The 27,536-nt window shown below is 42.2% G+C and overlaps 1 protein-coding gene across 2 annotated transcripts; it reads right to left on the reverse strand.

The window, feature by feature from the left end:
* Positions 1–1,198: 1,198 nt before the first annotated feature.
* On the reverse strand, positions 1,199–25,811 carry Slc19a3 (solute carrier family 19 member 3). 2 transcript variants are annotated; one of them, XM_052750069.1, is made up of 6 exons: positions 25,697–25,811; positions 13,935–14,086; positions 10,020–10,833; positions 7,253–7,445; positions 4,373–4,514; positions 1,199–3,817 (listed from the first exon to the last, which is right to left on the reverse strand). In XM_052750069.1, the coding sequence occupies exons 2-6, from the start codon at positions 14,082–14,084 to the stop codon at positions 3,662–3,664; spliced, it is 1,455 nt and encodes a 484-aa protein (XP_052606029.1). In that variant the 5' UTR covers positions 14,085–14,086; positions 25,697–25,811; the 3' UTR covers positions 1,199–3,661. The 2 variants fall into 2 exon arrangements, with proteins under 2 accessions (XP_052606029.1, XP_052606028.1); XM_052750068.1 differs by lacking the exon at positions 25,697–25,811 and adding an exon at positions 22,945–23,073.
* Between the last annotated feature and the right edge of the window lie 1,725 nt (positions 25,812–27,536).

The raw sequence follows: 27,536 nt of genomic DNA on the forward strand, positions 1-27,536 counted from the left end.
AAAACCACATCCCCCCCAAAAAATAAAAACAACAAAAACAAAACACAATACCAACTGTAACCAAATAAAAGCTTACCAAAAAAAAACCTTTTGGAGTTCATTATATGTTGGTCAATTACTCCTGAACACAAGGCCTGTCCTGCAGTGTCTGATAGACCCAGTGTCACTCTATTGGAGGAAACTGGTTTTCCTTCTCCCAGCAGGTATAAGTGACAGTTTCATTGTTAACTTTTACCCTAGTGGCTAGGTTTTCACTCATTCATTAAAAAATAAAAATAAAAATAAATATATATATTAAGATAGAACAAAATCTATCACATTGAAGTTGGACAAGACAAACCAGCAGAAGGAAAAGGTCCTAAGATAAGGCACAAGAACTGGAGACTCACTGTTTTCATACACACCCAGGAATCCCATAAAAAAACACTAAACTGGGCTGGGTGGTGGTGGCCCACGCCTTTAATCCCAGCACTCAGGAGGCAGAGCCAGGTGGATCTCTGTGAGTTCGAGGCCAGCCTGGTCTACAGAGTGAGATCCAGGACAGGTAGCAAAGCTACATGGAGAAACCCTGTCTCGAAAAACCTAAATAAATAAATAAACAAAAAACAAAAAAAACCCAAAACAAAACAAATCAAAAACAAAACACTAAACTGGAAGCTATAATATAAATGAGAAGACCTGGTGCAGACCCGTGCAGGCCCTCTGCATGCTGCTTCAGTCTCTGTGAGTTCATATGAGCATTGCTCATGTTGATTTGGAGGGCCATGTTCTCCTGGTGTCCTCCATCCCCTCTGACTCCTACACTTATAGGGCCCTGGCCTCCTCCCAATTTGGGTAGCTGTTGCCTGCTTGCCAACCTTGACCAGATGCCCTCCCTATGCTAATTCCCTGCTGGTTTCCACTCTCCTGAATGCTTAAGGAAAGTTCCTTGTTTGTGTATCCTGCATACTGAGCATTAACAGCTTAGATGCAAGATTGTAAACATCAGTAGTGAACTTCTGCCCTCTGGGGTTCTCCCATTGTGCTATAAGCCTGTATTTAAGGTTTCCTCCCTCTTTCAATAAATGGCATTCGGCATTCTGCTGAGGTGAGTGACTTGCTGTCTTTGTCTCTGTTATCGCTACAACACTCTTTCCACCTCCTCTTCCAAGGGGTTCCCTGGGCTCTGAGGGGAGGGATTTGATGGAGACATCTCATGTAGGGCTACGACCTACCTAGTTCTTTTTTATTTTTCAAATAATTACTTTTACTAGTTCTGGAGGAAAATATGTTATATTTTTCCATAAGGATAGCATTTAGTTTATAATTGATTTAGAAAGGTCTTACATCTTTGCATTTTTTTCTTCCAAATCAAGAACAAAGGACAACTTTCTATACATTTAGCTGTCATTTCCTTTACCTTCAAGTATTTTCAGGCCTATTTCTGTGCTTTATACATTTATAGAGTAAATGTTTACCATTTTGCCCTACTATAAATGGATCTTTACCAATCATGTCATAAAAACAGCTGTACAAAAGTTGTTGGTGTCTCAGTTTTCACTTGAGCCTCTTGGGTGTGTCCTTGTAGTTTTTGGAGTAATTTTTCTTCTTTTTCAATGTTTGACTCCTAATTTTTTTTCTTGTCTTATTGCACTGTCTAGCATCTCCAGTAGAAGTCTGTTAATTAGAGCACATCCCTTGCATCTAGGTAGGTTTGTTGTTACTTTTTCATGACTTCTAGTGGATGCTGAAACCATGGGCAGTAATGGAACCTGCATATACTCTGTTTTTACTTATGCATACACCTATAATGGTCAGTGTCTCTTTTGCATGACTTCATTCCCAGCATCGCTACTCTAGCTTTAAGAAAAATAAAGTTTATTTGAACATGAGTGCTCAGATAAGACCACAGTTGACTTGAAAACTGAGAAGACCATGATGCAACTATTAAGTGAGTAGCATGGACACACCCAGACCGGACAGAATGGATAGTGAGCTTCCACTTGTGCCTGTCAGAACAGTATGCAGTTTAAATTATGTACTGTTTATTTCTAGAACTTCCCACTTAATAGTTCTGGAGAGTGGCTGTCTATAGGTACCCAAATTACAAAAAAAAAAAGTACCAGTTAAGGAGATATTGCTGTTTAGGCCTTTGGGATAAATTTTATTTTCAATCCCATTGAATGGATTTTAAAATTTGGAATAAAATATATTTAAATTACAAATCCTAGATCAGTATTCTTTTTTCTCCTGTAGCAGATTGCTCAATAAATACTCCACTGCATTTCAAATGGCAGAAATTCTTAGACAACACTCAGAGAAATTCATAAATTTGGATTCTTTTAAAATTTTAATATTTTATTGAACATAATCTTTGCCATTTAAAAATTAGGCATGGGCCCAAGGGTTGATCTACCTTAGTGGCAGAGTATTTCTCTGGCATATGTGAGGCCCTGGTTTGAGCCTTAGCACCAAACATAAAAATAAATTAAACAATTAGTATTTAATTTCTACAAGTGTTTTCTTATGTATGAAAATTGCTGGAAAACTCTGGAATTTCCTTCAGAAATGTTCTACACTCATCAATCAAACACTTATCTCCAGGGTCACGGTGGGAAGAAGGCTCATCATCTCTCCCAGGCCATTGGGAACTGATGTGAGGGCATTCCAAGCACACACAAGAGCATCTGGAGTGATCTCTGGAGGAGAGTTCCAATACAAAGTCCAGAAGGGACCACACGATGAAAAAATGACATCCGTGAGACTGTCCAGTAACAACTTGTGAAAAGGATGACGGTATTTTCAGAGTGGAAGAGGGACTCTCAGAAACGGGTGTAAACCTAGTCATTCTTTCAGACAGCTGTAATTAAAACAGAAGTCTGCTTAATGGAAGAGGAAGGAAATGGTCCCAGGTGCTGCCTTTTTAGATCCTCGACGTATGTAAGTCAACTCCAGGTCAGTCTTGTTGGTATAAGTGCTCACTCAGGGATCATCATTTCTAGGAGGCTTATGTCTCTTCATGGCTTGTTCCCATGCCCTTTGCTTGTTCTCAGAACGCATCAGAACTTTAGCATTTCCAAGTTATTGTTATTCATGGGGGTTCCCAACGAGGCTTGCTCAGCTGTTAATATTGATAGTTGATATTGTCACCTTGAGAGGACCTAGAGTCACTGAAGATGTGTAAAGCCTCTTTGAATATCTGTGAGGGATTATCTTTATTAGGATCACTGAGGTGAGAAGACTCATCTTAAATGTGGGTGGTGCCACCCGCCCTGGCTGGGGTGCTATGTTGACTGAAAAGGAGAACGTGGTCTGAACACTGTTCTCTTCTTTCTGATTGCAGATGGAATGTGTCCAGTAGCTTCTTTCTGCTGCAGACATGCTTTCCCTTCCACAATGGAAGGTACACCCCGCCCCCAACTGTGAACCACAACGAATTGAGTTCCTCTCTTCAGTTGCTTTTTGGTAGGTATTTTGTCATAGCATAACGAAAGTATAATACAGTTGTGGTGGCCTATATGGAGTGCTTGGAATTAGCTGGGTAGAAAGACATCTAGCCTGAGACTGAGGTTTGGTTGTGGTTTTAGAATCCATACTGGCCAAGTGTCTGGGTGTGGCAAAGCACGTCTGGTGGCCCATCTTGAAATCCTACCCTTTTAAAATTGGAGTTGATGTGATTGGGTTAGAACTTTGTCTCTTGTGGGTGTGGCTCATTAGGACTCTGAGTGGCAGCAAGGCTCTCTACTTCCTTTTGGCACTTGGCTGAGTAGATAATGTATATGCTTCTCATTAGGAAGACCCCGGCAATGATAGCAAAGTAAATTCCATAAACTAAAAACTGGAAGAAAACAAACAATTAGCTATTTATAAAATTTGACCATTTGTATCATTGATAATATATAACAGCCTTCCTTGTTTGAATGGATTATGGGGTAATTGATATCTAGAACTTAATATGGGTTACTCTGACTGGACTCTACTATCTCAAATGAACCAAGGTTAAGAGTGCAAGCATGGGGAATAGCGATGAAGGCTCTGGCTTTGAAGCAGGCTGCTTAGGTTCAAATCCTAGCCACTCCAGCAATGGTAGAGGGAAACCCCAGTAGATCCCAGGGTTCTGTCTAGGTTTTGTGTTTGAAGGCTGGTTCAGTTTAATGACTTGTAAATGCTGAGGTTACTTCTTACCCACCTTCTTCAAGTAGATAGGAATCTAGTCGCTCTAAACTTAGTTGCTATTAAAATTAAGGACTGCATATTTAAAACTGCTCATAATCAAATAATTTTTAAAAAATCTTCAAGGTTGGTAGTTTATGATCAAGACATCTTAGAAGCAAACTGGTTATCTATATTCCTAGCTATTGTGTCAATAAAGACCAGAAGTCCTGTGGCTTACCTGAGTGGTGATTTGCAAGTGGAGCCCTCTTTTATCTGCCACAATCACAGTCATGATGGCTTGAATCACCAAAGCAATAAAGGTGTCTATGCCAAGCACCAGGGCATAACGCTCTACGCTCAGGTTAACGGCAATCTGAAACCTGCCATTAAATGCTGAGTTAGTATTTAACCATAGAACACATAAAATTCTTATCTAATAATAGAAACTGAAGCCGGGCATGGTGGTACATTCCTATAATTCTAGCATTCAAGAGGCAGGAGGAATTCAAGGTCATTCTTGTCCACATAGCAAATTCAAGGCCACCCTGGGGTACTTGAGACCTTGTGTTAAAATCAAACAAAAAACCAGAACAAGACAAAACAAAGAAGTTGAAAACAGTGTTGTCAAGGCACATTTTCTCTCTTATCCAGTATGGGCAAACAGGAGGAGCAAAGAAAAAAGAATTAAATATTGTTAAAGGTTGGATTAAAGGCACTATGATAAAATTTCTTCTGCATAATTTAGCATGTTCTAGAAATTAAATATAAATGTTAACATCTTCTAACTTGAGAATATTGAATGTCACTTGCTTTTATACATGTTTGCAATGAAGTTTTATAAAAATGCAAACATCATCCAACCTGAGGACATAAAAAAATATAGTCAGTTTATTGTCACTGTCCTACAGTGAGAAGGTATCGTGGATTCGTGATTTTTTGGAAGATTCAGACCATGGTTGGTTGTGCAACTGACTGAATCCATAATCAGTTTTTAACCAGAGATGTCAAAACCTTACTACATTTCTTAGACTGCAGATAAAAGGCTTTGGGCCCTGAATGTTTTTTAAATGCAAAGCAATAGTAGTAGTTCTCCCTTTCAATCCTCAACATTAAAAAAAAAAAAAAAAGAAACTAGACATTCAAGTTTGATACATTAAACCAAGATATTTTAGTGAAAAACTTAGCTTTCTGTGATGGTTAATTTCAACTATCAACTTGATACAACCTAGGATCACTTGGGTAGAGAGTCTTAAAGAGGGATTGTCTAGATCAGGTTAGCCGGTAGACACGTCAGTGGGGGACTATCTGGATTATTAACATGGGTGGCACCGTTCCTTAGGCAGGAGATCTGAACATAGAAGAAAGCTATCTCATGAAGCAAGGATGCTTTATTCTCTTGTTGCTCTTAGTCATGGTTATAATATGACTCCCCCCACCAAGGTTGGATTATAACTTGGAATTATAAACCAAATAAATCCTTTCATAGTCTCTGTTGCTTTTGGCCAGAGAATCTGTCACAGTGACTGAAATGAAGCCAGAATACTTGCTAACTAGTTACATCTCCATTTTCTTCTGCGCTGTGCCTTGAAACTCACACGCCAGTGTTTTACTGTTTATCAAACACTTTTCACAAACTAAAAATGAAACGTGACAGAGCCTGTCACTATGTCTCAGATGCAGCTTGGAACTAAAATGCATGTTTCTATCTCTTTTTGGCTAATACCAAAGGAAACTAGAGTCTCCTCCTCTCCCTTTTCTTCCTCTCTTCTGAGACAAGATCCATGTGGCCCTGTCTGGCTTCAAGCTTGCTGTGTCATCAAGGATGACCTTGAACTTCTGATCCTTCTGCCTCTATGTCCCATGTTCTGAACAACAGGAGTGTTCTACTGTGTCCAGTTTGAAGGGACACTCACCCACTCAAGCATGTGGCTCTGGCAAGCCTTGCCCTCTCCCCCACCCCTTTCCCTCATTCTTGCTAAAACCCCTTAGATGACATTCCTAAAGCTAGCCCCCAAGGTCTGTTCCCTTATTTGGCCACTTCCTCCTCCTGAGGCTGACCACCAAGGTCCAGCTATCAAAGTATTGAAGTTCAGCAATCAGAAGTCCCCCTTGGCTACCTAATTAACATGCCCAATGAAAATTAAACACCTCTTCCTAACATGGGATTTCCTCTTTTACCTTTATAAACCGACATTTTCCTATGTGCCACGTCTGTCGCCTCTCTATCCAGAGGCAGTTTTTGTCTCCCTCTGGGGACAAATCCCCCTTCTATCTCTTGTTTCCTTCCCCTTCTCCCTGGTCCTCCTGTCTCTGTCACCTTCTATTCCCTACACTTTGTCCCCCTGGGGCAAAGACCTTTGTGCTGAGACCTTGGTTTTGGGGTCCTGAGCTGATACCGCTCTCTTTTACTGTTTATGTAGGGCTAGGATTCGAACCCAGGAGTCCATACATTTGTGGCAAGCACTTTACCAACTGACTTACAAAGCCTGTTCCCAAAGAAAATTTCTTGTAGTCAGCTTTAACTGTACCCATATAAGCTCACATGCTTTTAAGTAATTTCTTTCTTAAAAAAAAAAATCCAAACCAAAACCTCTTAAAAAGTAGACATAAGTACTAAAGGAAACTGAATTTCAGTGACCTTATTTTTTTAAAAAAATGATTCAAAAGCACACAGTTCCAGGAACACGTGAAGCTGGAGTTTTCTTATCATCTTTGCATCATCCCTCCCACCTCCACCTTTTCATAATTTTCCTGAGACTATTTCCTGAGACAGAAAGTATGTGCTTAGAACTTCCCAAGCAACTAAATGAGGCTAGGGATAAAATCTAAACCTGTGCATCTAAAATTAAATCACATCATACCTTATTATGACAAATCGTTGGAAGTAAAAAGAAACCAAAAGTAGACCATGGGTCCTTGCATTTGGTTCACACAGTATCCCAGATTTTTCCCCCTTGAATGACTTGGCAGTATTCAGCTAAATGAAGAGATGGCTTCATTGAATTCCCTTCACTATGGAGTTAACATTTGACATTGCAACTGATGGAGATCCTTCTGAAGTTCTCAGTGAGTCTTTAGGAATCCAGGAAAGAGTAGGGGGATGGTAGGGGACACTTACACTGCTATGGTTATAAGAAACATATAGCTAGCCTTGACCAGTAAATAGCCCGCATAGCACACCCAGATGCTGAGCGTGTAATTCATGAGAAACAGAGCGCCGGAGATGATGGCCGAGAAGATGGCTAGACCCAGCTCTCCTAGGAGATCCCAGTTGACCTTCACGTAGCCCACTGAGAAAGCCGCCAACGCTCCTGGAAACAGACATGGAGGAAGAAGTCAAGCTATTGACTTTGTAGGAAGAAAATAGCAATGCGTCAAAAAAACAAACAAAACTCAGCTCTGGAGCAATCATAAAGGTGATGAATGTACCATTTCACAAAAACTATGTGATCTACTTAAATGAAGAACTTTAAAAGAACTTTTTTCAAGCAGATTTTCTTCTTTTCTCACTTGCTATTGCTTTCAACCACTTCTCTCTTATACTTTTAATTAGTATGAACGACATATCAGGCATACAGTAGGCAGAAGAGATAAAAGGTGCCTGAACACAGCAGTGGGACGCAGTAACACAGTAGCCCTGTCATTTACAAAACACCAGGATAGCAAGCATGTAAATGTCTTACAAGTAAAGTTGCTCTGTTGTTTTTAATTGTATGTTTTTGAGTGGTGGGTGTCCCAATTTTCTTTCTTCTCTTTCCTTCCTGCCTTTCTTCCTACCTCCTTCCATCCATTCTTCCTTCCCTCTCTTCTTTCTTTCCTTCCTTCCTAGACTTAAGGAAACTTTTGGAGGTCTCCTTGTATTGCGCTTGACCTTCTGGTTTCGAGTAATCCTTCTGCTACAGCCGCCATGATTTTCTTAAGGCTTTGGACAAAAAGGACCTGCACTGATGTATAGGGTATGAAAAGGTGAACTACTGACTGCAATCAGTTAGTAACTATGGTTCTCTTGAACTCAACAAGAGATATTTAGGGCTCAAACTATTGATAACTAGTCAATTATTTTCCCATAGGTGATCTGCAGTACAACTGTCTCTAAAAAGGAATAGCTCTTCCCAAGAACTTTGGCCGTAAGAGCAATAATTTCAATGGTCTAATTCTGTCATAGCCTTGGCTGTCAGGAGTTTGCTGAAGCCTCCCAAGAGGGAAACAATAATAAAACAGAGGCTACGTGCATTTCTGAAGCTTTCCATAGAGGAAGGTGTGGAAAAATATCCTACTTCCTAAAACACATCTTCAAAGTCGCACGTAACATTTACGTTTCCATTTACGAGTATATAAATATTTATTGCAGAGTATGCTTCAAAGGCAAATTTCTTTTTGATATTAGAATGCTGAGTCTAACATCATGGAAACTGTGTAAAAAAAGCCACTGGTGAAAATTGTTGGTGTACAACCTAGAGTTGTGAAGGTCCCTAAGAAGACTCTCTGAGTAAGATCCTGGAAACCTTCATGCACTTTCTAGAGTTAAAAATAAAAACTCTGCACTTTCTCTTTTCTTTTAATATTAAAAACCATCTGGACTCCTGTAGGTCAGGAAATAAGGGTGACAATCAACAAATGAGATCACATGAGACTGGAAGCTTCTGCAGTGTGGAGGGAAGCAGTCGAGTGAAGAGGATGCCTACAGAATGGGAAGAAAGTCTTTGTTATTGGACACAGACAGAGGCTCTATGTCTACAATACCTGCATCCAAAACACTCAACGGGAAACCAAACAACCAGGAGGGAATGAGGAAGGACACAGAGGTACAGGGGGAAGTATGCCCAACAATATGTATTTGTACACAAGATTAAAAAGACCAAAACAGAAAAGGCCTGGCTTAGCTTAGTTAGTAAAGTCCTTGCCATGCAAGCCTGAAGACCCCAGTGTTAGCCCCAGAACCCATATAGAGAGCTGGGCATGGTAGTGTATTGTATTTCCAGCATTGGGAAGGCAGAAACAAATGGAACCCTAGCCCAAAGTGGCCAGACAGTTTGGCCTATTTGGTGCGTTAAAGGCCAGTGAGAAACCCTGCTTAAGAAGAGAAAAGAAAAAGACGGCTGGCACCCAAAGGGTGATACCTAATGTTGTCCTCTGGCTTTCACATGTACCTGCATGTGCACACACACACACACACACACACACACACACACACACACACACACGTACACACATATACACACATACACATACCAAAAAGATTAAAAAAAAATAGAAGTTATATCGATGTCACTCATCTTTAAACTAAGAATAAAACAAATTATCAACTTTAAAATATATGAACATAATACTGAAGGAACAGGGCACATTATCAACATTTATTTTAATAATGAAATGGGACCTATGGATTCTACTAGAAATACATTACTTGGTTCTAAGCTTTATACTCTGGAGTTATTTGTAACTGTAACATATAGCATAAAAAGTTATTGCACTCTTATTTTTTCAGTGCCTTCTATTCTTGAATGGGAAGATGGCTTAGTGGGTAAGTGGTCTTATGATGGAAGCATGAGGCCCTGAGTTCAAATGCCCAGAACACCTTTAAAAAGTTGGATGTGCTTGTGCATGCCTGCAATCCCACTGTTGTAGGGAGCAGAGACAGGAGAATCACTGGTGCTTGCTGGCCACTAGCCTAGCTCTGAAGTCAGCAAGAGACCCTATTTTAGGGGACGCCTAATAGCCTCCTCTCACCTCTGTGCACACACACGTATGTACATATATCCCCCAAATTAAAAAAAATTACTCTACTTTTTGATCATAGCTAATTAATCACCAAGGAGAAATTTAGCATCTGGAGCAATACCCTTCAGAGGGTAGCAGAGGTGGATAGAGATGTGTCTACTTACCTCCAAATGTTGCAATAGCCTCTACTGCTCCATTATAGATGGAAGAGTCTTGGGAGGGTGCTTTGTGTTCCCATAAGACTTGAACATAGTTTAAGACTTGGTTATAACCTGATGTCGCAAAAGCCCACCACAGGGACCAGTAAAAAAGGTGCTTTGAGGAGTAGCACTCCTTCAGATCTTGGAACCAATGCACAAAGGGTCTCAAAGCCACATTTTTTGGCTCTGGGTTGCTCAGCTCTCTGTCCCCTGGCTTTCCTGAAGGGGCATGCAATTCTGGGTGAGCTGCCTTGTGGTTCTTCTGGGCTTCCTCAAGGACAGTATCTTGTTCCAGTGGCTTTTGACGGGCTTCTCTCTCATACTTTGTATGGAAAAACATGCTCTTCTTAGGCATTGGTAGAAAAAGTGAGAAAAATAAGGACACAGAGACACAGGCCAAGGATATGTAAAAGAGGTAAAAGTATGGCAGGGTTGCCAGGGATACCAGGAGCTGGGCCAGCACCGAACCAGCTGTGTAGGCCACCAGCGTGACACTCCGACAGTAGCTGCTCACCTTCTGGTAGTGCTCTGGGCTGACCATGCTATAGATGTAGGAATAGTAGCCTATCTCTGTGGATGAGACGATCCCAAAGAAGAACTCAGCCGCCTGCATGAGCATTACCCCTTGGCCAAACAAGAGAAGCAGGTAGCAAATGATGAAGGCAATGGCGTGTAACATGATGACTGGTTTGTAGCGCAGGTAATCGGTGAGGATGAACACAGGGGGCAGCGTTGCCAGGTAGGAGTATGTCCAAACGGGAAGGACCTCATTGGTTATCTGTGGAGTCGATATGTAGGGGTGACCAGAAAGCACAGCATATCTCAAAGAGACACGTGGTAGATTTGGACCTCAAAGTCACATCTAGTCAGATACTCTTTGTATTACGGGGGGGAAAAATAATAGAAAACTGATCTACAGGCAAATTGCTAAGAAAAAGTAGTGTCCTTGCTAAATGAAAAACAAAACAACAACAAAAATAACCCAATATGGGGCTGGGGGGGCGGTCGGTGGTAAAGAAAAAGAAAATAAAACCAGTACTCCAAGCAATTTACATACTTAGGTGTATCCTGGTATAAGAGCTCTAGGGAGACAGTATGTCCTCTGGATTACACAAGAAAGTTAAGTTTAAGTAATATGTAATAGTGAGTAAATTAGTTTTAAAAAATTCAAGTCAAGTTTAAACTTAAATACTCTGATCTTCTGAGATTTCCGAGTTCTTAAAAAAATCCCAGTCTACAGAGCAAGTTCCAGGACAGCCCGGGCTACACAGAGAAACCCTGTCTTGAAAAAAAACCAAACCAAACCAAATAAAAACCCAGTCTAGGGGGCTGGAGAAATGGTTCAGTGATTAAGAGCACTGACTGCTCTTCCAGAGGACCTGGGATCAATTCCCAGCACCCACATGGCCGATCACAGCTGTCTGTAACTCCAGTTGTAGGAGATCTGACACAGTCGTATGGACACACGTGCAGGTAAAACACCACTGCACATGCAATAAAAATAAATAAATTAAAAAAAATCCCAATCTACTCTTACACAAAGGTTAGCGATGTTAAGTACTGAGTTCCCAAGGTAAAGAGAAGAACAGCCTTTCTCTCCTTGATCTGCCTTCCACCCTTCGGAAATCTGGGTGGACACACACAGTCGGTAGCAAAAGCCAATTGCTTTGTCAAATTACCAAGTGGGAACAAGTAATGCACGTCATTTCCTTCCTGTTCAGATTTGCTGGGCTCTCCAGCTCCTCTCACCCTATCCATGTCTATAGATTCGTCACTGCTTGCTGAAGTTTACTGTGGGTCATATTACTGTTTAAAGACAAACACATGAGCTCTCAAGTTTTGCAGGCAGAAAGGACGCAAAAGATTGTTAATGATCTTTAAGTGTGATGGGTAAGAGAGCAGTCTTTTGAATCACTCAACTTTCCCTCATTGACATCTGGGTCCCCCACGGTCTCAGGAGGGCCCAGATCTAACCTGTGGTTATGAAGGAGAATTTATTCACTTGTCCATAGTGTATGCAGAGTCAAACCTGGTGGATGGTTGTAGTGGGTAGCCATTCCAGCTTTGACCTGGAAGTTCCAACCCCCATTGAGACTTCGGTAATGGTCATGCCTACAAGGCAGGCTGAAAGAGGACGCTGAAGACCCGAGATCCGGATGCCCGGGCTCTCTTGGTTCCTGGATCCTGGACGCTGGAGCTAGACCGAGCAGAGTTCTCCAGAGAACACTGCCGGACTGTGCCACACCTTTCCCAGACCCTGCAACCTATCCCTTCACTTGTAAGTTACCCCACAAAATAAACCTCCCTTTTAACTACGTGGAGTGGCCTTAATAATTTCACCAATAGGTGGGTTAAGCTGACTTTGGCCCATCTCTGTGACCTTTGTCTTAAGTGACCTTTGTCTTAAGTATGACATGCTTCAGTCCAAGCAACTCTGAAGCCATTGTGTTTCACACAATGAATCTGGCTTCTGTCTTTGCCCATTCCCTACTGATGACCCAGTACCAATTAGCTTTCTAGATGATGTCACGTTCCACACAGTATTTTCATGGTTGTGGTTGGAGATAGTAAACCAGCCTAGGGTGATTTTCTAGTTGGGTTGGTACATTTTCTTCTTGTACCTTTTAGACAGAGAGAGAGGAAGGGAGGGAGGAATATATTCCTGGCTAAACTGGATCATGCTATGTAAACCAGGCTGGCCTTGATGTCACAGAACTCCACCTGCCTTTACCTCCAGAGTGCTGGGATTTGCCATATCCAGTAAGAATTATCCTTCTGCGTAAGAGAACTTGACTTTCCAGGAAGGAAGATCAGGGAATCAATCTGTTTATAGCACATTCACTGCTAAATAGTTTTTCAAAACTGAGTAAGAGTCACAAAGAAATACAATCATGTGTTGCTTTGAAAAATGTGTCTTTGGCTAATTTTGTTTACTGTGCAAACCTTACAGAGAGTGCTTCCAGAAACTCAGATGGTATAACTAACTATATAGACCAGCTATGCGGTGTATAATAGCCTATTGCTCTTAGGAACTAGAAAAATAAAACACGAGGTTAACTTAAACACAAGAGAATAGGATGCAATCGAAAGGTACAGTAACCACAGGATGTATGGGCTGATGCTGGTGTAGTACGGCACTTTTATTTTTGCTATGTAGGAACATACCTTAAGACAATGATAAAAGTATCAGCAAATGCATAGGCAGTAACAGTCATTTACCATCATCACCAAGCTTTACATTCCATACTATATATAAATGTGTGTGTTGTATTTTTATGGGTGATAGAGCACAGCAGTGCGTTTGTTTACACTGGTATCACATAAATATATACATAAACATTGAGGTGTGATTTTTAAGCTAGCTATAGTGTTACTAAAGAATTCTCTGGGATATTATGACTTTAACTATAGTTAAGATAGCTATAGTTATAACTATAGGGGCACCATTGCATATACGGTCCACCATTCACTAAACATCATTATGTGACATGCAATTGTATTACACTTTCTTATTGCATCCTGCTTATACTCAGTAGCCTCTTGGTTTCTCAGAAGGCATTCCTTAGGCAGAGAACAATTTCATTTTAGGGTAAGTGTAATAAAACCAATGGAGACCTGAAAAACTCCTATGTATGCAGACTAACTTCAACACACTGAAAATTAAAATACTCTTCATACATGTTAAGTGTTTGGCTTAACATTATTGAAGGTGTGAGGAGGAAAGAGCAGTTCTATTATGTAATAAATTCTGTGAGAATGGGGCTCACTGGAATTCAAAGTTTTTTTTTTCTGTCTTACTGTAGACTGAACGATATCCCTACCTCCGTGTTTAAATTCTACTAAGTTGCCCCCCATTAAGATATGTACCCATTAGCTTACCTCTGTTTTGGTTAGATTCTTACTGGGTTCAGACAAAAATGGGATTAAGAATGATTCGGAGGGCCTGAACATGGAGAAAAATCCAAATAAGCAGAGTATCACAGTGGGGTAAACCCAAGAGTTGCTTGGCGGAGTCCTGAAGCAGTTCATGGCTGGGCAAATGGAAACAAAGCAAAGTTAAGCCATGTTTATCCTTGTCTGGCATCTTGGAGAGTATGAAAAGCTCGCTATTTCTACACATTTTATGAAAAGATGATGTTCATCCATCTGCTCTGAAGCTGGAAAAGTAAGAGATGAATTTTTTTCACACATTTCCCGGGTGAATCCTCTTTTTTTTCAGAGGCCCCTTTTTCATTATTGCTGGAGGGAATCAGATTTCTTTAGTGTCTTTTTCAAACTTAGTTATGGGCAGCTACTAATAAACCCTGAGTGGTTGATCAGCACTTGCTTGATCCTAAGTCAGATACCAGCTAATGAATCTGTGTCCAATTGTAGCAGGGAAAGTGCTTCCAGATGAACAGACTGGGTTAATCAAGTCCTGGTATCTATTTGCCCACTTCACTTTCTGTCGATTTGAGAAATTTTAACACATTGACTGGCATTCATTTATTATAAATTTATTTTTCCACCAGACTGTTCCTGGTCTGGAATCTTACTGGCTATATAATAAACAACTGAAATATCTGTTATGTTTCCCCATCTTTGAAGAATTTCTAATTTTTCAGTTAGAAGAATTGATCGGGAAACATTTGGGTGGCTCAGCCAGGCAAGCCTGATGTCTGAGTCTGATCACTTTAATCCCCCACCCCACCCCCCCTTTTTTTTTTTCGAGACATGGTTTCCCTGTGTAGTCCTGGCTGCCCCAGAACTCACTCTGTAGACCAGGCTGGCCTCTCACTTAGAGATCCACCTGCCTCTGCCTCCCAAATACTGGAATTAAAGACGTGTGCCATCAAGTTGCATATGGTGGCAAACATCTGTGACCACAAAACTCTTACCCTAAGATGGGAAGCAGACGTTAAGAGACTTGTCCAGAAGCTCACAAGCCAGCAAGCCTGTAGTACACATAGTACAGGAGACACAGAGACCCAGCCCTAGCAAGGTGGAAGTCCAGAACAACCTCCTGAGAGTTGGCCTCTGACCTCTAGACTCTACAAGTGCACCATAGCATGTATGCGTCTGCCTCCACCCCACCCCATATTTAAGGAAATTAATTGGATAAAGATCTAAATTTCCCCCATATTTCCACCCTAACCCCATATTTTCCACTGGTGCCAGTTATATTTGGAAATGGGAGGCGTGGCTTCTAAGGCAACCACGCCGCTTTTCATTATGAGTTCTTCTCTTAATGTGCAGTTGCAGATTATTCACAGGGATGGGTCATTAATTCTTCACACTTTTTCCTAATGTTGATACTGCTTGAAGTTCAAACTTCAGATATAAAGCGCAAGATCTTAGTTACTGCCCAGAAAGCAAACAACAAACCCAACCAGCCTTATTGTAATGGTGGCTGTATTTGAAAACATCTGACACCCCCACCCCCATGGATTACAATGAGCACAGAGATGTTGACTATATCTTCATATTTGAGATCAGATTCATAGTGAGAGGCATTTTTGGCGGTCTTGATTTTGCTTACATTCTGGGATCATCTATAGGAAGGTAGCTGACTATGGGTATGACAGATTTCTGTATATTTTCTCGTTAAAGCATCATAGTAATCATAATTCCAAGATGACTATGTAAAAAAAAAAATCTCACCATTGGATTGGAACTGTGATCAAGACTGGCATCGCTGGGCGGTGGTGGCACAAGCCTTTAATCCCAGCACTCAGGAGGCAGAGCCAGGTGGATCTCTGTGAGTTCGAGGCCAGCCTGGACTGCCAAGTGAGTTCCAAGAAAGGCACAAAGCTACACAGAGAAACCCTGTCTCGAAAAACAAAACAAAACAAAACAAAAGGGCTGGAGAGATGGTTCAGAGGTTAAGAGCACTGGCTGTTCTTCCAGAGGACCCGAGTTCAATTCACACCAACCACATGGTGGCTCAAAACCATCTATAATGAGATCTGGTGCCCTCTTCTGGCTTGTAGGCATACATACAGGCAGAACACCACATACATAATAAATATTTAAAAATAAAAAGATTGGCATCAAGGTCTCCTAACTCCTCCTATCCGGATCCTTTCACCCATTCTACTCTGCTTTAGTGTGGTGACACTTTCCCATCTACCGCTGTATTAATCTACTGACAGACTCTTTACACAGAGAAAATAAAGTGTTTGTATAATATAATGACAACCTTGCTTTAGTGTGAGGAACAAGTTTCCGAACAGGAATCCATGGCCGACACTGTGGCTTAATATATAAAACTTTCAAAAGGGAATTTTTGAGTGGCTGGAATAGTTCAAGTGGGTGCTCATCCCAGAAGGGTAGGCCACCTGGGTAGAATGCCAGGTGTCCAGGTAGAGGTGCCTATTCAGTCACATCACATTTTGTCCTCGCCCAACCTTTTACAAGGTGCCCTAGCTAGCTGTACAACTTTTCTCTTAAGTTAAATAAGATCAATACCATTTCCACTTATGTCAACAACTCTCTGGACTTCTCGGCTTAGAAAGCATGATGATTGCATTTTGGAAAATGGTTCCAACAGTGAGCAAGGCGAACTTGAGTTTGTCTAACCACACTCTCAACTTATGCCCTCAGCCCAGAAACCATGGGCTTTCTTTTCTCATTTTCTGAGATTCCGCCAGGCCTACTGGGACTACCTTCCGATCTTATTAATGGTCTCATAGGAATGGTTATCTCACGAAGCCAATTACTAAGGCTAGAGCATCTTTTGAAGGCTAGTGGCGATAGGGTGGCATTTGTTGGCTACATGTGGAACATTCAATCTCTGTCGACCATAGATTTGGCTCTTGACCTGAAGTTATTCTCTCTGTGCATCTTGGGGACTTGGGACTGTGTCCTTTGTTCCTGGGATGCTAGTAGAACCATGGTTTCTTTATCTATTGACTCCTTATGGTCCAACTACACTGAGTTGGGAAGGCAGTAAAAAATATGCCCCTAGAGTGTAAGTCACACAAACTCAGGGCATGTTGTGTGTGGCTCATTGCTCTGTCCTAAGTGGCTAGAAAGTACCTGACATTCAGTAACAAGCAAACAACTCTAGCCTATGTGGACAATGGGGATGGAAAGGGAAGATGTCAGGATTAGGAGAGATACAGGGCATGAGAATACACACAGTTCCCTTCTGGTTGGTTCTTCTGGGTGCACTCCGCTTTCTAGCTGTATCAGTGAAAGGCCAGATCTCTTGCAATAGTTTTCACACTGGGAAAATTAATTTTGTGGAGGTAGAGGTAATATTGGTCTCATTTAATTTAGCTTTTACTTTTAGTTTTTGAGAGCGTCTCATGTAGCCCAGGCTGGTCTCAATTCCTTAGGTAGCTAAAGACAGTCTTGAACTTCTGACCCTCTTGCTTCTGCATCTTGAGAGTGCTATCCTGTCTGGGTTTGCACAGTGCTGGGGTGTGAGCCCAGAGCTTCATGCATGGCACACAAGCACTCTACCAACTGATCTATAGCCCCAGCCTTTCGTCCTCATCTTATAGAAGGCAAACAAAAGGCTAGAACGTGGACCTGGACTAGGTTCTTCCAATTCCAACTTCCCTAATCTTTCTTCATCCCTGTGGTCAGAAAGCCCGGATACATTTCCAAAATTTCAATTCTGGTTTATTTTAGGATACTATTTTTTTCTGACTGTGTTGTTAAGAAAAATCTAATGCTCATGAGCAGGATTTTTTTTCTTTAAAGCAAAACCATTAAAATTGGAGTTCACTGCAGAGTCAATGAGGGTTGTTTCCCCCATGTAACTTTTGTTTATTTCAATAACAAAAAAATACACAAACACAATTACAAATGTGACTAACGAGGCAGTCTGGGGCCAGCAGTTGTAGAGGAAAGAAGTGTAAGGATGTACATGTATCCCTCAGAACACACTGGGGCAAGTCATCCCAGAACACCTGTGTGCTCCTGGAGGGCCACAGCCTCTGGACTCTTTGTGGGAGCCCGTTCTCAGGTTCCTTGTGGCTTTACCCAGCAGGTCCGCATAGAGGATGATTAGGACCACGGGCCTGAGTGCAGGTGTCTGGGATGGTCTGCACTTGGCTGTGCTGGGGGAGGAGGTCTTTTGCTTCACCCCTTGGCGTCTCTATAAATACCCTGGGGCAGAGACAGTCAGGGCCCGTTGGAATAGGTTCCAGGCCCTCTCGAGGCTATCCTTTATTTTCTATCTATTTATCTCCGCAAGAGTCTCCGCAATAAATCCTTCTATCTAATATTTCCTGCTGCTCACACTCAAGAAAACTCTGGGGAGCTGTGGGGTTGGTGGGTAAACGCCCCACAACTCTTAGATACTGGGGCATATGATATAGCTCACTGCATAAAGGCACTCACCATGCAAGTCTGGCATCCTGAGTTTGATCCCTGGAACTCACATCAAGGTGGAAGGAGAGAACCAACTCCAGAAAATGATCCCCAGGCCTCTATACATAGGCTGTGGGGCATGTAAACACACACACACACACACACACACACACACTTAGGATAAATGTATGGACTGCAGTGTTCGGCTGTGTTTCCATTTGCCTTTGTCTCTGACCACTCTACCATCCGTCCTAAAAGATCCAACTGAAGTTCTCCTTGCTTTACTTGTGTAGCTTGAGGACACAAGAACTGGTTTGATATTATGAGGTGATCCTTCTGAAAGCAAGTTTACCTTTCCCCTCCATCTCCTTGCTTTCCAAATACAATAATCCTTTAAAAAGTGGCTCCGGGGGACTGGAGAGATGGCTCAGTGGTTAAGAGCACTGACTGCCCTTCCAGAGGACCCAGGTTCAATTCCAGCACCCACATAGCAGCTCACAACTGTCTGTAACTCCAGTTCCAAGGGACCCCACACACCAGTGCACATAAAATAAAAGTAAATTTAAAAAGAAGAAAAGAAAGACATAAAAGGGATTAAAAATAAAAAGAAGTCAAAGTATTTAAAAATAAGAAAACTACTCCTTTAAAAAGTGGCTCCACAGCAGCAGTCTTTATACATTACTCATAAACCTTACAAATACGTATATATATGGTACAAGAATACTGTGTGGGTTGAAGTTAAAGAGAAAAGAGAAGCAGATGAAGCAAAAGAAGAAAAAAGAGAAGGAAGGAAGGAAGGAAGGAAGGAAGGAAGGAAGGAAGGGAGGAAGGAAGGAAGGGAGGAAGGAAGGACAGAAGGAAGGAAGGACAAAACATCGCCCAAGCAAAATCACGGCTCTCAGATTTAAGCAGTGAGCAAGCATCCTATCAGTGAAGACCAGAAGTGCAGCACACACAGTGGAATTCATCAGCCACTCCTTTTAGCTCAGACTTGGGGCAGCTAAACCTGCAGCAGAACTTACCTGGGTAGCCTGGGAAAGATGTGGAGGATTCTGCAGAGGGAGAGATGAGGCTCACAGCACAGAGGGAGAAAGAAGGAGGTGAATGGACCAGGAGAATAAATAGTAAGTCTCGGCCTCAGGGTCCTTCCCCACCACACTGGACACTGGTTGGTCTCACCTGGCCCACCCACTCCCATGACAAGAGATCATCGCACCACCATCTCCGCCCTTGCACTGTTGGGCTCACACAAGGCTGCACTTGTGACCTTGAAAGAGTCCACCAACATGTTCACCACAAAAGTGACCACCTAAGTTACCGTCAACGTCGTTCTTTTCTCCTTTTGCTGGGCTGAGAATAGCACTAATTTTCATCTTGAGCAAAAAGCAACAGCTGAATTACTTGGACCTATCAGCACCATTCTGTCCCCAGACTCTCTAGTTTGGGTCCATTTCCACATTCCTACACACAGTCCCTGTATTTTACTGGTTTCTGCTCCTAGATGTGTGAAACATTGTAGCTTTCCAAATACAAAACAAAACAAAACAACAACAACAAAAAAAACCCCGACAATTCCCTTGCTAGTACATCTAATCCTACTTCATTAAAAACCAACCAACCAACCCCTAACTTTATCTCTTCTAAGATGTAAGATTTACTTGTGTTTTGACAGTAATCATGTTTGGGTGGAAGGCTTCTCATGGTTTTTTTTTTTTTTTTTTTTTTGGTACTTTGAGAAAATGTCTTTTAATGCCGCCTCTTACATGCTGGCTGTCCTTGGTATCAGAGTTTGACGTTGTATTCTTCAAATCGTTACCATGTTATCGATCCCTTTTAACCACTGCCTAAAAATGTCCTTTCCTAAAAAGCAGGAAATAATAGTTGAAGCTCTCTGTTTTCATACTGGCTTCAAGATAAGTTCATTTGACATCTCAATTCCATGACATCCTGTCAGGCAAGGTCTTTCTTCTTTCAGAAATCAGAAGCAGAAAGCTCCACTTCCTTGTCAGGATCCCATGCAGGGGTGGGGGTGGTTACAAGGGAAAGCTAGAAGTCGCTTCCTGATTCCACTGCTCTTCCTTCAATTAGCCTGGACTCACCCCTGCCATGACTGGTGAATCAAACCCTTGTCACGCTGGCACACAGAAGAAATTTCATATACTGTTTATATGAAAACACACACACACACACACACACACACACACACACACACACACACACACACTGGGGTTCCAATTCTCCCCTCATAGATGGCTTACAGAGCTCAGGAAAATATGTTTACTGGCGGATTATGAGGGAACATTACAAAGGTTATTGATGGTAGTTCGATGACAGCTAGGATGAGGTTAGGAGATACTGCAAGCTTCAGCCCTCTAAGCCTTAATCCCTCGATCTCCCCAGTGACTGGCACTACACTGAGGTCATCTAAGGGAACCCACTTTAGGATAAAACCATTAGCATAAACTGTAGTGTCAACAAAAGGCTCTGAGATGAAAACAAAAACAAACAAACAAACAAACAAACCCAAACACTCCTACCACTCTGGAATTCCCAAGAATGGTAGGAAGTGGAACTATGATGGAGTAATGCATATTTTCTTTTGTACTAGTTGCATTTTCTAAAAAATCCCATCTCCTAGGCTTTCAACAATACCCATCAATTCCATCAACGGACAGAAGCAAACTAGAAGTCTGATTAGCAAAAAATTGAAATAGCTACTTTGAACCGATATCAGATCATAAAAGCTAAATATGTTTTTCCCTCTACTTATTCCTAAAATGGGGAGAATTTAACTTTGAATGGAATAGTCAAAACCACAAAGGCCTGCTTGGACATTAATCAAGGCAGATCTGGTGGAGGAGGCACAGACCAAGGATGCCAGGCTACTGCCAAAGTCTATTCCTGGGATGCAAACCCAGGAATGGGACATGAATCCACCCATTTCTACCTAAGCAACTGTATGGTAGTTGGCTGTGAATGGACAGATTAAAAAATGCCTTTCACTGTATGCAATGCCCTGTATGTAAAAACCAATTTGATATATAAAGTGTAACACTATCACTGACTGCCAAGAGGAAAACAGATCTTTGAGACCAAGGAACTGGCAAATATTTCAAAGAAATGACAAAAAAGACTAACCTTGAAAGAAAGAAAAAAAAAGGAGAGAAATAGAATTTTATAAAAAGCGAAACCCACAAATATTTGCTTATTGAGAGATACTGTTCAAAAATTGGGAAGGGAAGCTATAGAGCCAAGAGAAAACAGCCATAAGCCCAGTGTCTGCCAGAGGAATACCACCCCAAATGTGTAATAAATTCCTGTAGCCCAGGGATAAAAGATGAGCAGGAGATCTGAACGCGTTACAAAAATGTGTCTGTCTGGAAGTACAGAGAGATACCCCTCAGAAGTTCTCAGAAACCATACTTCAAAACTGCCAATGATGACTTACAATCGCTGGGAGGGCTAAGTGAAAACTGATAGGCAACATACCGAATGCTGGGAAGCCTTTCAAGTTAATGAATGTGTATACGTTGCTTTGCAGAAGTGCAAAACACTGCCAGCTCTTTTGAACACCATTTGGCAAGCTGTCCAAGAGAGTTCATGTTTTCATGATGTGGCGAAAAGTGAGAAGCAACCGGGGTGTCTGTTAAATGGGGAAATGAATACGCAGCACCGTATTCTTATCAACCAATAGCAACCGGCGGTTAAAAGGACCACACTATTGCAAGACTAGGGTGAATAGTAAATCATTGCGCTATTCCAGAAGATCCCCATCCTCCCCCCTACACAGAGTCTTAGGTAAGCAAGACTGGCCTAAGGAGACAAGGAATAGATTAGGGGCTGCCTTGCATGGGGTTAGAGGATGGAACAAGAGCAACAGAGAATGTGGAGATTTGTGTAGTGAAAAGAATGCTCTCTCTACAGCGTGGCTGTGGTGATGGCTGTAGGTTTTTATCCAAATGTACACAGTACGGTACATCTTAAGGTACATCTTAGCATAGGGAGGCCATACCTGAACAAAGATTCATATGTATAAGGAACAAAAGTAAATTAACCTCAAACACTATGTTCCATAAAGGAATCCCGGCACAAAAAGTAATGTTGAGAAATTTATCCATTTATCCCTTGTCCCTAAGCAGGCAAAACTATAGTACTTCATGTTGACTGAAACCAGAACTCTGAGGTGGGGGAGCTGGGAAGTGGGAGTGGCCACAAGAGGACACTGTCTGGGTTATTAAATATCTTAATGAGCTAATTATAAGTAGGGGTTTAATTACTAACACACAAACTTAAATCTGTTCTCTGTCTTGAAAGTAAGTTACACCTCAATATGATGAAAAGCAGCCTCCCCCACCCTCCTCCGAAGTGTTTTATAGTGGCCCTCAGTTTTCCTTACAGGTACAGAGACTGCAGTAATTCCAATTCACTTGAGGGCGGGGCTCCTAGATGAATGGAAAACTGAACACGATCTCTGAGTTTGGGCTTATCCCAGAAAATTTAGAGTAGAAATAGCAGGGAAAGCCAAATCTAGGACAAATGAACTAGCCTGTATTTGGCCCCTTCAGAGTAATTCATATAGATCAAGTACCTCTTTCTTCAGCGTCCTGAGTTGGGGGCTGGCTTCCTGCCTTAGACTCACTTCCACTCCTCCGAGCTGCTGCGAAGCACAGCCAGCTGCATGTCCCTTTAGCTCGGGAGGAAGGCGTTCCTTAAGAACCAATCTGCCAGGGCAATGACCCTGGCCCCTTCCGGAAGGCTGACTGTTCCAGAGCCCACATCCCTCCACCCTCTTTTGGCATCCTGGTAAATAAACCAAGCCCCTAGGCTCAGAGCTTCCTGAAACACAAACGATTAGAAAGGTCTACACATTCCAAACAACATCCACTTTGCTCTGAATGGTATTATGAAAGTAATCTGGTTTCTCTAGAACACAGTCCTCAGTGACTTAAGCACTGGGAAGACTAGGAAGGAGGCTCCAGTTCACTGGTAAACCTTCATGCCCACTCCCAACCTTAGCTGTGGGAAGAAGCATGCCGCACAGATTCAAAAGGTGTGAACCGGGCCCAGATATCCAATAAACAGGACAGAATGGTTCACCTTGGGTCAACGGCACTGTCAAAGCACACGTGATACTCAAAGAATGTGCTTCAGCCTCTATTTTATCATATATGCTATTTCTCTTTTTATTTGGGTCTGGCATCTCCCCCGGTATGCTTATTCTCTGCCTGTCTATGGCTTGGCTTAACTCTAGGGAGACATCTGATTAGCAAAGCTATAAAAGTAATGAGCAGTTTAGCCAGAAAGTCAACCAATAAAATCCCTGCTGTGGACGTGGAAGGGTGAGCACCTGACAGAGGCATGCAATGAGAGTGGAAAAAAAGGATAGATCGGTCTTTCTATTTTATAGCTCTGTATTGTAGTAACTGGTAACTTGGTGAAAAACAAATTCTTGTCTATAGGTATGCGAAGACCCTTTACCTAGGGAAGGGACAATATTCTTCTCTCATAGAAATTAGTTTCAGTTATCTCAATCTATGTTTCCTTAATCAATATTCAATGTCCCCGTTTCATGAATGTACCCATTCTTCGGAATCTCTTTCCATTACTAGTGTCCTCCCTAGTGACTTAAGATCATTAGCACCTTTATCTTTATTTATTTATTCTTGACACAGAAAGACTCACTGGCAGTTGTTAAACAGTCTAGTCTGTCTTAACCGCAAACTCTCCCGAGCTAGGGCTTTTATTTTCTCTTTCTTTTACTCCTTCTTCATTAGGTTTGAGTCTGCAGTGGCAGTGTGGGGCAGTGGACAGACCTTGACTTTGAAATCTGAACCTCTATGTTCCTCCTGGCTCTGGCTTTGCTTGTCATGTGTATAACTTCTCTTAAAATACAGAAGACCAGGTCTGGGGGATGGCTCAGGTGATATCACTTGTTGTGGAATTATTCCATCCAGATGTTGGCACGTGACAGCTAAGACTATGACTCATTTCTTCTCCTGCAAGCGCACATTACAGACTCTACCCAGAACTGGTGGTTCTGGGTTCTCACAGCTTAGGGAAAGATTTCAAACAGGTAAAGAGCAGAAAACTTTATGTTCATGGCTAGGGAGTGGGGCGGGGGTGGGGGCAGAATAATAAATTCCTCTTTAACTGTTTATGCCTGTTAGATAAAAAATTACAGAAGGCCATTGTTTTCTTACGAAGTGCCAGTGCTAGGCCTTCACAGACTGGCTAAAAATTAAGAGCCATTCAATGCCAAAGTCCTGTGTTACTATGGTGTAGCTAAGCTGTTGGCTCAATAATGAAGTTCCTTCTGAGTTAATTCTTACAGAAAAGTAGCCACCTACAGTTAACTTGTCACTTATTTCCCCATTCTTCTGCCCCTGTCACCCCCATGTAAAGACAGGTACCCTGAAATGACTTGTACAGTCTTCACTCTTTGTATAAATCCACCTCTCTGCCCAGCCCAATGAAGTGTCCGTTCTAGAACCCTTTTGGACCATTAAACTCAATTGCTCAACTGTCGTCCTTCGACATCCTTGAATTTTCGAGTTGCATTTTCCATTACAGAATTTGCTCCATTAGCAAAACTGACTAAACAAAGTTGGTACGTTTTCCATTTCTGCTACTTCTGAGGCGACACGAAGAAAAACATATTTGGGAAATTAGTTAATGTCTAGGTCTATTTAAAATGTATGTTTAATACAAAAATGCGGTTTGCCTTAGGAGACGGCAGTGTGTGTGTGTGTGTGTGTGTGTGTGTGTGTGTGTGTGTGTGTTGATCCTGGTAGAATCAGGGCTCTTTCCAATTCCAGAAAACATTTCCTTACCGCAAGGGCACTCTCCTGATAGATACATGGTTTTGTTTTCGTTTCTATTAAAATAGTTCTCAACAGTCTTGGTTCTTTTAATTTCAAAGTCAGCCTTTCCTTTCCTCCCTTGGAAGGAACTTTTCATTTTTTTGGCTTGGCATTTGGCATTCTGCGCTAAAATTGCTTCTGGTGAAAACCTAGGAAGCCGGGTGTGACCATGGCAGCTGCTGGCACTAGACGAGGATGGTTTTTTATTTAATCTACTCTTGCAGAGGGCTGTACAGGAATCCTGGCTAGAACAACTTGGGTGGGTTCCAGCAAGCAAGGAATGCTGAAGATCACCGAAGGCCCCAGAAGTGGAAGCCGGTGGGTCTGCAGGCTGGTGCATGCGTAAGGCACACGCTCCCCCCCCCCCCCCCCCCCCCCCAGTCTCCCACCTCCACCCCTCCTCCAACCGAGAGCAGAGAGAAGCAGGTGACCCGGGTTCCTGGAGTTTCTTTAATAATTATACTCCTGGGAAGGTCTTACCTATGGAAGCAGGTGTTGCTCACTTGCCGGGACATCAAGTACCTTCAGCTATTGTAGGTGCAGGAACTCAAGGAAAGGTGGATTTGGCAGCTGGGTCACTTGAGCTGAATCGAAGGCCACGCCCAACTTTGCATATGCTAATTAACGAAAGCCCCCAGGTTTTTGATCTACAGGCTTGATTCCGAGGGAGGTCCCTGAGTCGGTTTGTCCTGGGCTTAAAAAGTGAAGCCAGTACCTGAAGAGAGCAACCTCAGCAGCATAGTAGGGCAAGATGAAGGGAAACCAGGGCTGATCTGCTCCGTTTGTCTTTTCCTATGAGTTCCTTTATTTCAACTAAGAATCAGGAGAAAGATAGGCTGTGATCCTCAGCTTGCAAATGAAGAAAGTGGATAATGAAGAGACATAAGCATTAAGTTAGAGAGGCATAGCTTTTAGTTGGGACATCCTGGCTTCAGAGACAATTTTATAAGCACTGTCTCTCCGGGTCCTAAGGAAGTTGGTGGGTGTTTTCCTGGCGCTTTAAGAGTGTTTGGTACAAATAGTTCATATTTGGTACAAATAGTTCCCAAGTCCTTGATCATAAGTGTGTACCACTGAGCTCTCCACACCAGCTCCCAAAGACTTTTAAGTTTAATTTTATCTACTTAGCATAGATTTCTCACTAGCTAAAATGGAAACGCTTAAGAATGTCTTTTTAAAAACAAATTAATTTATGGAAATAAAAAGTAGTCCCCCAAAGAAACACTGTTTGACTTTAAAGAGCTCCCAGGAAGCAGACATGAAATAGGTTAACAGTCCTGCAGGTGTCGTGGATCTCTGTACCCCTAGTTTGGACTTTTTCTGCCCTACCCCTATGGTTTGTGAAAAGGCTGCCTGTGAGTGTGTAGCCACACCTTGAGTATGGGAGAATTCTGTGCATTGTGCAACACACTGTTTTTGCAAAACTGGTTCTCCCAGAGAGTGTTGGACATATTTTGAAAGGTGAAAGGTGTCTTGGTCTGCTCCATACCCATCTGTGAAAGAAGACCTTTTGAGAGGTTATTTCATTTCTTTGCTATTGAGTAGCAGTAGTCATCATCCAGTGGGACTCATCACAGCAATGTATTTGCTGATGAGACCAGGATCTGGTGCTGGAAAGGGTGGGGGGTAGCCTCACAGGAGGGCCTGGTTAAGATAATTGCTGACCTGAGTGTGGCTCTTGAACTTTTGCATGTAAGAAAATCACATTTTAAAAACCACCTACTAAGACTTTATTAATTAGATACTATGTATCTGTCAGTCACTCTTCTAGGTGCTTTGGCTCTGCCAATACGGATCTTCTTGAAGCATTTACATCCTGGTTGGAGGTAGGGTTAGGTGAGGGGGAATGTCAAACCATAAGTATGGTATGTATGTGAATGTTAGGGTTGGTTAGGAAGTGTTCGGTTCCTTGGCAAAGAAAATTAGGGGAGAGTGGAGATCACGTGAGAACGTAGATCTGATGAATAAGAGGTGGGAGAGGAGTACTAGCTAGGGTCTGAGACTTGGGGTTCCAGAGGTGGAAGGGAGAGGCCAGATAGGATAGCAGGAGGCAAAAGAGCAGCCACGAGGGCACCGCAGCTTACAAAAGAGGAGGCAGGGAGTCTGGGAAGGAGGGCTTGGGGGAAGGAATGGTCAGTTCGGCCCAGTGATCAGTTTGGTACAAGTTACTGGGAGGTCAAAGGTCAAATGTCTTAGAAGAGAAAGACAGGGTGGAGCTCTGAGAGGAGAAAAGGTCTACCTCAGAATGAACCTGCGAAGGGCTCTGCTGTGGGATCTTAGTTTAGGATGTGGTGTTGCATGTGTTTGTGCTGTGGCATAT

Source organism: Peromyscus californicus, unplaced genomic scaffold (genome assembly GCF_007827085.1).
Source record: "Peromyscus californicus insignis strain IS unplaced genomic scaffold, ASM782708v3 Scaffold_21__1_contigs__length_65335640, whole genome shotgun sequence".
Lineage (NCBI taxonomy): Eukaryota > Metazoa > Chordata > Mammalia > Rodentia > Cricetidae > Peromyscus > Peromyscus californicus.